The sequence below is a fragment of the Gobius niger genome (assembly GCF_951799975.1).
Source record: "Gobius niger genome assembly, chromosome: 20".
NCBI lineage: Eukaryota > Metazoa > Chordata > Actinopteri > Gobiiformes > Gobiidae > Gobius > Gobius niger.
Genome location: NC_136871.1, coordinates 10,348,569 through 10,360,208, shown reverse-complemented (window position 1 = coordinate 10,360,208; position 11,640 = coordinate 10,348,569). Strand labels below are relative to the sequence as shown.

The 11,640-nt window shown below is 39.7% G+C and overlaps 1 protein-coding gene across 1 annotated transcript; it reads right to left on the bottom strand.

Annotated features, from left to right (window-relative positions):
* Positions 1-339: 339 nt before the first annotated feature.
* bin2b (bridging integrator 2b) lies at positions 340-11,242 on the bottom strand. Its single transcript, XM_079579294.1, has 12 exons — positions 10,968-11,242; positions 9,904-9,984; positions 8,477-8,531; positions 8,132-8,226; positions 6,306-6,401; positions 6,117-6,224; positions 4,558-4,643; positions 4,028-4,103; positions 3,876-3,958; positions 2,517-3,168; positions 1,033-1,125; positions 340-616 (listed from the first exon to the last, which is right to left on the bottom strand). The coding sequence occupies exons 1-12, from the start codon at positions 11,058-11,060 to the stop codon at positions 518-520; spliced, it is 1,617 nt and encodes a 538-aa protein (XP_079435420.1). The 5' UTR covers positions 11,061-11,242; the 3' UTR covers positions 340-517.
* Between the last annotated feature and the right edge of the window lie 398 nt (positions 11,243-11,640).

The window sequence follows — 11,640 nt, the reverse complement described above, 5'->3', positions numbered from 1 at the left end:
GACTATGCCAGCAGTGTATTGTGATGACTTACCTGAGCTGCTAAACCCTTTGATTTTAAGTCCTAGACCAAAATTCCTGATAGTATAGTTGTTCAGACATGTGAGAAGAGCTTGGAGTAGAGCTGCTGCTTATCGACGGATATCTGAGAACACAGAACTGCTTATACTACGGCCCTGTGACCCATTTAATTAAAGCAAAGCACTGGTGTTTCAATTTGTCGGACATTCCCACCACTGATATATTCTCCTTACATGTATATTTGAATTGGCACCACCCTTTACATTCAGACACATACAAAAAATTAGAAAACTTTATTAGATTATTAATATACATTGAGATTAGGTATAAACAAAACAATTTCACAGTATTTCAGAAAAGATTGTTCGATAAAAGCATTGTCGAAGGAGGCTTAATTTTAAAATGACGTTACAGTCCAGTGTCCACAATACATAACACTTCACCTCGTTTGTCAGTGAGCTCCAGGAGCTTTAAGCAACAGTGCGGCTCATTTAGAGGCTACAGGCTGACGAGTTTGTCTGAGAAGATCCCGGAGTGACTCTGTACATCTCTGTGCTGAAGCCAGTCCTCCTCTCGGATCCCCCTGAGCAGGCATTCCTGTGGGAAGGGGATGTTTATGCATTAACAGTAATGTTACACGGAAACATGCAGTGACAAGAAAAACACGAATCTTCTGAATAATAATTAAAACATTTGCCACATTAAGGATTTTTCTTCAACTGTCCAAACCTGTAGCCTCACACAATTTATGGTTTTATCCAATCGTGAGGCAAGGCTAAAATAGAGCTGAATTACGAAGATTACGACTAAAACTAAGGCTTTTATTTTGGCTTCTTGCGATAAAGATCATTTAGCAACATATTGTGCAGCCCTATTGTTTCCACTTGTTAAAGTATTCAATAATGTCCGATTTAAAGCACAATCTCTACTAGTATCTCTAATGGTGGCGTCTTATATAACGCTCCTCAAACTGTATAAAAAGTCCAGTTTTCCACTAAATGCGGAAGACAAACCTCTTGAGAGCCAGACAGCACCAGGATGACATCTCCCTCTTCAAACGCTAGCAGGCCGTCCTCGTCCGCTGCATGGCTCTCCAGCGCCACCACCTGGTTCACAGACATTAAACAAAGAGGATCCGTTAGAATTAAAATACCACACAAGAGTTTTCATTACAGCAATGGAGGGCAGTAATCTCTGTAAACGTGATAGCCACACAAGATGTTTTTTCAACAGAAAAGGTGAGTGTGGTTAAAGGCACGAGCATGTTAGCTACAGCTCACACAAGCTCATTATTTTACATTATTTCAGAGGATTTATACAAATCAATAAATCAGTTGCTGGTCATATTTCCTGTATTCTTCCATCTGATGAGAATATGTAAAAGCAAAGCACACACTTCAAAGTCTATAAGATTGCAAAATGAGGAAAAAGAGAAATTTCAAGAGTAAGCGATCAAGCTCCCTCCCCTTCCTGATTGGACCTGACAGGCTGGTTCACAGGAAAACTCGTCTCATTGGTCAAAGTTATGGCACCGGGAATTCTTATTCGAGAATTCTTATATAGTTGAAATCAGTCAATTTAACATAACGTAAAATCATCTAGGCTTTTTGTATTTTTTGTTATCCATTTGTATCAAAAGGGGAGAGAAAGGAACTAGAGGAAGAGCTCATGGTTAATATGTTGGACATTTTGAGTGTGTGTATAGTAGCAACTTAAAGCCACACTGCGTAAAATTTCACCCAGTAAACAACATTTACTTTATGACAGATATTTTTCATCACTGAAAAATACCTCATAAATGTACAAACAATAATGTGCGTTTGCTGTGAGCGGCTCAGCACTCCAAACAAATGATTGTAGCTTTACCAGGAAAGGGTAAGTTCTTTGATTACCCACTGTAGAAATAGCATTTTCTCTGTCGAGCTGGTCATGAGGAGCATGTTTTGTATCAATGGCAACAGTGTAGTCCAAAATGTTACGCAGTGTGCCTTTAAAAAGGAACACTATGCAACTTTTAATGCGAAAAAAAAAGTTGATATGTGTGTATTTGACCTTGTAGTGACCCAGTGGCTGTATGAGTGGTCAACATGGCGCCTTTACTTTCCATCAAAGTGGTCTCTAAGATGCTCTAGGATCAATTGTTTTGTAGGTTTTCTGGTGAGAGGGTCCGTCAGCAGTGAAAACCTTCATAGAGACCACAGTGATGGAAAGTGAAGGCGCCATGTTGATCACTCATACAGCTGCTGGGTCATTACAAGGTGGAACACATACAAATGTCAATTTTTTTCAATATTTTGACACATACTGAGTTGCCTAATGCACCTTTAATTAAATGTGAAGGAAAAAGAAAACAAATTCTAGGCCCAGGCATTTCTGTGCAATCTTTTAAATTTGTCAAACACCTAAACTTACAGACTGCCACTTTAATTTGAGTAAAGCATCAGACTCACACAGCTTTTGTTGAGGAAGGACATGAATAATGCTTTAAAAGAGTTACCTTATATAAAAACTCAGGAGGATTTGTGGGCTCCTCTGATGCAGCCGTCTCATTTGTCTCTTTCTGATCCGATTGCTCCTGCTTTTCAGGACGTGGCAGGGGTCTCTCTGACCTGCGGAAGGACAGGCGCGGAGCAGGGATCGGTGGCGCTTTGGCTTTGACCTGCTCTGTTGGCGCTTCACCGACATTGTCCTGGGAGAGACTCTGCGCGTCACCAGTATCCGCAGAAGGAGCAGGAGCAGGTTCTTCCGGGCTCACAGCCTCAGCCTGGGGCGCCGCTTCCCTCGACTCCTCAGACTGAGCGGCGGGCAGCTCTGGTTCGGCCTCCGTCTGCGCGTCTGTCATGCTGTGGTTGCCGCTGCTGCTGTCGCTGTGGTCATTGTCGCACAGGGACCGCCTCTGGGGCGTGTTGTTGCCGTTGGAGCTGAGGTCAGAGTCAGAGGAGTTCACGTCTTTAGATGCGGAGCCGCCGTCTTCAGGCAAACCCAGTTCCTCCGCGGCGCTTTGGGACTGCTGACTGGATGTGGAGGACGCGTCGCTCCCGTTCTGAGTCGAGGAGTTTATGGACACGTGGTCAGCGGGGAACCCCGTGTTACAAGGAATGGGATTGGAGATCACCAGCGACCTTTTCTTCTTCGACTTGCTTGCGTTGCTGAGGCGATTTCAAGAAGAAAAGTTGGCATGACTGTCTTAAAGGGATATTTCAGGATTTTTGACATAGGGCCTCATTTCCTAGTTATCCAGAGTGGTGCTGATTTCTGGAGATATTTTTTTTGTAATTCATGCAGTTCTTTTATTTAAAGAGTTTCGTGGCGCTAGGCTAATGCAAGGCTAGCATATTTCTATGGTATCAGCTAGCCTTCATTAAAAACAGTCTGATCCGCTCCACAGAGCACCTGAGGCAAATCACTTATAACGCCAGACTAACTATATAAATGTCTGTGTCGATAGAATAATTTTAACCATTTTGCATTTAAAAGAACTTATATTTGAGCAGCATCAGCTTCATGGTTGTATAAGCTACGCAGCGGCGGAGTGATCTGCGAGACAATAGTCCCTCAAAATGCGATAATTCATGTGATGCAAGGTCAGTTGTATTCCAAAAATTATTCTATCAACACAGACGTTTGTATGGTTAGTCTGGTGTTATAAATGATTTGCCTCAGGTGCACTGTGGAGTGAGTCAGACTGTTTTTAATGCAGGCTAGCTGATACCATAGAAATGCGCTAGCCTTGCACTAGCCTAGCGCCATGAAACTCTCAGCAACACTGGATAACTAGGAAATGAGGCCCTATGTAAAAAATCCTGAAATATCCCGTTAAAATGTTTTGGCAACATTAAAAGTGTAACATCCATACCTGTCCAGGCCCTTAACAATAAATGCTTTGCCCGAATGCTGGTTCTCGAGCTTTTTCATCACAGTGTACAAGTCACGGTTCAACTGTAAATAAACACACATTGTTATATCAACAGCAACATGTGGATTCAAACCATGTGGCTTGTGTCTTACCACACTCATTTCCTTGTAGAAGACATCTCGGAGGTTGGATATGTTTTGGAAGACCGTCACGTAGCAACCAATCCGGCTGCAAAGAGAGAGTTTATTTTACCCGGATTATGTTTGATACTGAGAGCTGACGCATGACACACTGAGCTTTGTCCTTCTGTTTTCTCTAAGGAGCTAAAAGAGGCAGGTTTGTCACATGTGATTTAGTGTATCCTACTGATCACTTTTACTTTTTAAGGGAAATGACTTTAATGAATATTCAAAGAGAGCAAACACCTTAATTTTTTAATTCCTATTCTAATTTTGAGGTATTGCTGCACAGTGTTTAGTTTAGAGAGAGAGAAGAAAGCCTAATTAAAAGGTCTGAACATAAACATGACATGCTCCATTTAATATTTATCTCGGGTTTTGTTATCTAATCCATTTCACTCCAAACAGACTGTCCCGTACATTAGTGTTTCATGACTATTAGGGAGGAAACAAGTCGCAGATATACAGATAGTTTAGATTAGATCATTTTCATTAAGTCATACCTCTGATATAGAACAGGTAGCTCCTCTCTCAGCTCATTGTTGATCTCCTCAAAGACACTCTGGGATTTGTTGAACTCCTCTTCTGCCTTTAGAAACACATCAAAGTCACTGCATAAACGTGGGTTTTGGGCGATGATGTTCTACGGCAGTGGTTCCCAACATTTCATTTCTAATGTACCCCTTAAGCCTTTCATTTATTCATTCATTTATTTTAAACTAGGCCTGTCACGAAAACAGAATCTCAGGTTCGATATATTAAAGTTTTATTTGAAGTTCCTTAAAGACACACCGCGTAAAATTTCACCCAATAAATAAAATTGAAATACAAGCATTCTACAAACAAATGTGCCTTTGCTGTGTGCGGCTCACCTCTCCTAACACATGACTGTAATCAACATTTCCAGCTCGTCTCCATGAAGATGTGACTAAAGGCAGCAGAATTTGAGATTTAAATAGATTAGTTTCTCATCCAGATCCATTCTTTGATTACCCACAGCTAAAAAATTGCATTTTCTGTGTTGAGCTGGTCATTTGGAGCATGTTTTGTGTTGATGGCAACAGTATAGTCCAAAATATTACACAGCTTGTCTTTAAAAGGTGCACTACGCAACTTTTTACGCAAATAAAAAGTTGATACTTGTGTGTATTTGACCTTGTAGTGAACCAGCGGCTGTATGAGTGGTCAACATGGTGGCTTTAATCTTAATATATCCCACTATGAAAATGAAATACAATGAAATACCACCTACAAATAGAGGAGTCAAAGTTAAAGCTTTAACTCACGATTAATCCGAAAAAAATAATTTGTGCATTAATCATGAATTAATCGCAAATTAACACATAAAAATTAAATCATCATAAATGTTTTGCTGTATGTTTTCTCCTGTATCTGAGCACACACATCACCTTGCATTACCTACATATTGTAAGCCAGGGGTCAACCTTTCTACATGATAAGGTCCTTTTATGTAACAAAGCGACAGAGAGCTACTAACACATCAAAGAGGCTTGTTTAATAAATGTACCTAAAAGTTTGCAGATTCTGTTCAAAATGTTCAGCGCCCAAAGTGTATCTAAAATGTGACTTATCAGGCCTGTGTAGAAATGTTCAAAGCCTCGGGCGAGCGACCGAGAAAGGGCTGGAGAAATAATAATTATAAGCGGCTTTTCCCATAGAATTATGAAACTGTGAATATTTGGTTCATGAAATGTGAGCAAATGCTTTACATTTGAGTGTTTTATGTCGGCCAAGTATTAATAATTAGATAGAGAAAAATTGACCAAGACTGTATTAAAGAAATGTGACAAATAAAAAAAATGTGACAAAAAATACAAATAAATGTACAGACGGTCAATATTGAGCTAAAAAATATATTGTTAATCTGTCAACTGTTGAAGTCGATATAGTCAGCATTGCTTTTCTTTTTCTTTTCCTAATCCAAGTAATTATTCCAAATACTCCTGCTAAGCGCTTGCGTAAGATTCTTATCCACAAAAAGCTGTAGCAGATTTTGGTTAGTATGTAACTGTGGGTCTCCGTACCCCTGGTTCTACAGTACCTTTGCTACTTTGGCATCATCCTTTTTCTTCGCACTTTGCAGAGACTCCAGATGATGTCGAGCCGAATCATAGTCCACCAGTTTGCGACCACGTTTGCCAACTCTTTCCTAGAAGTTACATTAGTTCATATGTTTATAGCGGATTTCTACAGCAGCGTTTTTTAAGCAAAAGGAGATTAATCAAAATACCTTAACGTCTGGGAACTGGCTGGTGTAGTTCTCCATTGTGCGAACAAGCTGGTCGTTTATTTTCTCCTCGAAATCATTCCACAGCAAGTCTTCACTCTAGACATAGTATAATGGGAGACATCACATTATCTATGGTGAGTTATGGAAGTTACTGAATGTTCCCAGTTTATTCACAAGTAGAGTGACAAGCTGTTATAGGCACAGAACAAGAGAGGCTCAAATATTTGTCAATAAAAAAGGTAAATATTGGCTGACAGAGGGCCTTGAAAATTCATACCAGACACTGTTGATACACTCCCCAACAAAACAACGAGCCTCCACCGGGATGTAACTAACTGTTCTACTCTGGGGTTTCTGCAGTTGTTCAGGTCTAGGTTCAGAAACACTATGAGCCCCTAAAGAATGAGATCAGCTGAACCTAAACATCCAGAATGACCAGGTTATTCCATCAATGCATTTCTTCTTCCCTGGCTCACATTGTGAAAGAGCGGCTCAGGGATCATGAGATGGATTGGACACCACAGAGTCCAGATCTTAACCCCATTGATGCTATTTGGGATGTGCTGGAGAAGGCTTTGCACAGTAGTCACACTCTCCCATTGTTTATTGTTTATTGAAAGGTTAAAAAAGCTATTCTTCCTGGGGTCCCACTAAATCCATTCACAAAAAGTATAAACAGTATTTAAATCCATACAAAATGCGCATCAATACATCTGTATATCCTACTAAAATCCTATAAAAGCTGTACATAAAAGTAGTACATATTTGCATTCAGAAAGGAATATCACATGACGCGTTCATTCGCCAAATTCAATACATTTTTGTTTGTAAGAGTTTTCTCAGTAAAAATTTAAATCTCTTCTTGTCCTCCACTAGCGTTAGACTGTCCCATCATCAATACAAGTTCCTGGTGGAAAATGTATGCAACACTGGGTGGAGATAGATCTTTTGACATTGCAGGAACTTATAGAACATAATGTAAACAATGAATGCTAAAGCTAAAAGGTGGCAACAATTTTGGTATGTTAACCTCTTAACCCCCACTTGAATTGAGCACATTTTTCCCAGTTTGGCTTTACCCAAATCCGAAAGCATCAAAATAGCGATAAAAACTAGGATGAAAAATGACAAAAACGTGCTGGAAAAGTCACAAAAATGCAACAAAAAATGTGCTGAAAACATGACAAAAAAGCAACAAAATAAAGTGATGAAAAAGCAACAAAAATCAACAAAATTCAACAAAAACATGACAAAAAAGCAACAAAATAAAGTGATGAAAAAGCAACAAAAATCAACAAAAACATGACAAAAAAGCCACAAAATAAAGTGATGAAAAAGCAACAAAAATCAACAAAAACATGATAAAAAAGCAACAAAAATCAACAAAAACATGACAAAAAAGCAACAAAATAAAGTGATGAAAAAGCAACAAAAATCAACAAAATTCAACAAAAACATGACAAAAAAGTGACGAAGTGCAACAAAAAATTGACAAAAATGTAGCATAAACGCGGCGGCAACGTGACAAAAAAGTTATGATCACTTCTGTAAGTCTTAGCTTTCAAATGAAGCATTACACGGTTGCTCTCCAGCCCAGAAGCTTTTACATTTGGGTAAAGCCAAACTGGAGAAAATGTGCTGGGTTAAGGCGGGGTAAGAGGCTAAGAAAGAGGGGAATCACATTTATACAGTGTTTTCCAACTTCACTGGACACTCAAAGCACTTTGCATCGAGGAGTCATTCACACTCATTCGTTTTGTGTTTGTCCCTCATAGACAAAAACCTTTTTTCCATTGATGAAATACACCAAACAACTGTATACATACATCTGTAATGAGAGTGAGGTCTTCCATTCCATCCCAGTCGGATTCGTAGACGTCTCTTAATGTCTGGGACAGCCTCTTCGATGCTTCATGCACAGCTACAAAGCAGACAATGATGAATACCACACTGTGCTTGTTAGAAAGGCATTACTTTGAGGCTTATTGTGCACCGCAGCTGCTACACCCAAACTATAATGTCAAAATAACACTGGCTTTCCGAGAGGGCAACAGCTGAGAGCAGGAGGTGCTCAAGTTTCCCTTTAAGGAATTGCTTTGTCAGCTGCGTGGGGTAGTTTGTTTCAACAAGTATATCAAGGAATACACGAGCAACTAAAAAGTCATACTAACCTCTGACAGCTGAGTGATAGGCCTTCACATCTTTGAACAACCTCACTCCATCCACCTGAGGACAAAACGAATAGAAAAGGGTTCACTCCAAACAACAAAATATGATTCATGGGATTGTCTGGATTAAGTAAAATGATACAATACAATGTGGCTACAGCGGTGAAGTGAAAGCGTACTTTTTTTTCCTCCCGTGTCAGCAAGTGGATTTCCTTCCTGTTTTTGACTTTCGTGTCTGTGTAGTAAGGCTACATGCTATTGGGGCCTTTTGTTTGAAACCATATTTATTTATCTATTTGTGGCTCAAACTCCGGGGTCGCCCTTTTGTTATCAATATGCAAATAAAAGCGCACATCAGAGGGAATTTTCCTTGCTCGATAAATGTCACAATGCTGCATCTTGTATCAAGTATTTCCTGTTTCCAAGGCCGAGCTGATTGTCTGAACTTGTGCGCTGGCATCATGACACACATCGAGCAGCAAAAAACAAAAGCCTGTGTGTGTGTGTTTCCCATGCAGACAGAGAGAGTGGCTGAAGACTGAAATCACGGGTTAGTTTGATACATAGGTCAGTTTATTGTATTCTCCTGGAGGTGAAGATGTTTTTGTAGGCCCATAGGTAAGGCAAGTTCATTAGTAGAGCACACTTAAAGGCTAATTACATCATTAAAGGGACTATACGGGGTTAAAAAATGTTAAAAATTAAATATTTTCCTCCCCCTACATGTTCCAGCCATGTCCTAATGTGTAGAATGAGCCCAGACCATAGAAATATGCCCAGACCTACTCACCACAACTGTCATGCACGAGCTTAATATAGAAGGTGCAGTTACACGTATGACCTGAGGTGGCAGTAGTGAGTATAAAATGGCCAACTTGCATCTAGCCCCTTTAACGAAGCATGCTGTTTGAATCAATTTGAGATATTGCAATGTTCGAAACAGTTATCGAATGACTGCAAGTTCTCTCAAAACGTTCAAAATGAAATTAAAATGTCATGCATGTCATTAAACAAAAAGCACAGAAAATATCCATTTACAAAATATCAAATATTAGTGGAATATCTATAAAATAATTGATGTGTTGCATTGTCCGGCAGCTTCTATCCGGTCTCTGCCATTTAGAAAGCTATGACGGGGTGTGAGTCATATTTCAAATAACAACTGCACATGGAAGTTTATGAAGAGATGTGTGTTTAATCTTGCACCTGTTGTAGGGCTGAACGAAATGGACAAAATTATCTCAATATTCATGCCAGATATCTCGATATCGATATGATACGATATAACTATGGGTTAGGTGAAAACCACAAAGGAGTGCAGTTTTATTGATGAAAATCTATATCATTTATATCTTGCTTTTTTGATTTTAATACTTTGAATGTGCATATCTCGATATCGATACAATAAGGATATATCTTTCAGCTCTAACCTGTTGCTTGTTGAGGTTCTGGGAGCAAATCTCGAAATGCTCATCCTTGGTCTCCATGGTTTTGCCCAGTTTCTGAAGAACCTGAAGAGGAAAATAAAGTAATGTCAAAGTAACCAACAATATACATATACTAAGACTACAAAAACTATTTTATCAAGTACATCAGGCTTAGGCAACATGGTATATGGTTCCAGGACCACATATGGCTCTTTAAAACCAATCTAGTCTTGGTTTGGTCCTCATTTTCACAGTTAATGTCCTAAAAATAAACCAGAATTCACTGTTTTTGAGAGGGTTTTGAAAAGGTTACAGGCCCCTGAACTAGACCTGACAAATGGGCAAAGGTCTTGTGAAAGTCTATTTTTGTAAATCCATTAAAGACAGCTGCAGACGTGGTATTTGGACAACCACAGATAATTTAAAGTATCTTAACATTCAGAGCCAGGAATGATCCAACAAATGTAAATGTCTATATAGTTCCGGTTAACAGTACCCCTTATTGTCTGCATGGTCCACTGCTTGCACCTGTTTTATCTTTTATAACCTTGACATCTAAAATTAGAGGGTATTTTCACTGCATTTTCCGACATGATCTGCTCAAAAATAGTTTTTATCCACTCAGACAGACTTTCAGGTGCTGTGTTGCAACATCTAAACCACAACTGAGTGAGAAGGCAAGACTTGTGAGGGGAAGTGCAGAGGCAGGAAGTGGCAGCTTTGTCCACACACAGCTGTACAGTAGAAAACATAGCATATAGATGTTTTACATGGGAAACTGCTAACTTCTGTTTTAATACAATGCCGCCATGCATTGATATTTAATTGTAAAATGTGTTCATTTGATTTAAGTAAACAAAAAAGGGATGGGGGCACTGGCAAACAAACAATCATACAAACAGAAATCTGGTGATTAATAAACAGCCTCGCCACATTCTCATAGGACTTCTTTAAAAGACCACCCTATGAAAGCTGAACCTGTCAGCTGTCACTGCTCTTTGTGAAAGGTCAGCTTGAACGGTGGGAGGCTGAATTTATAACTTACAGAACAAAAGCTTGTGCCTTACCTTTTCCTGAGCCCTGTTTAATGACTTCTGGACACGTCTGGCAAGAAATCCTGCCCCAGCCTGGAGGTTTGGACCCATCTTATTGTCAGCCATTGCCACTTTTCTGCCCGTTTCTCCTCAGTAAACGCCTGTCTCCTGCTTCCTCTTGAGAAACTGCTTGACTAGCGGTGCCCTGGGTCTCTCTACACTTGAAGGCGGCGATGGAGGAGGTGGAGCAACACCAACCTGCAGACTCAACTACACAAACAGGGATCGAGTCAGTCAGCTGCTCACTAAATCCACATGGTTTTCGTAATGGGAGGCCGCTCCTGTTCAAACTTGCGGGAGGAATTAATGCCCCCGGCCTCCTCCTAAGCTGACATAATGCCGTTGCAACACCGAGCCTGCTGGCTGTAACATAGAAGAAGTGCTCTGCTTCACGCAAAAACACACTCACCTGAAAATTATGCGCGCAGATGATGAGGCACTGACTCAGCAGTGACATCAGCAGCATAAAGTATGAGTGGAAAAATATATACCAATACACTTTTCAGTATAATGAGCATAAATAAATGCTGAAAATGCACTGTCTTAAAAAAAATGAAAAAATAAAACTCTTGAAATAAATGTAAAAAATATAAAGTTAAATTATCAAGGTAAAAAAAGGTTGTCACAGAACGATTTAAGGGATAAA

Coding starts and splice junctions, on each gene's coding strand:
- bin2b (XM_079579294.1), bottom strand. CDS start 11,060: ATGGCTGACAATAAGATGGGTCCAAACCTCCAGGCTGGGGCAGGATTT. Junction 8,227..8,476: donor CTATCACTCAGCTGTCAGAG/GTTAGTATGACT, acceptor TCTGCTTTGTAG/CTGTGCATGAAGCATCGAAG. Junction 617..1,032: donor TGCTGTCTGGCTCTCAAGAG/GTTTGTCTTCCG, acceptor CCCTTCCCACAG/GAATGCCTGCTCAGGGGGAT.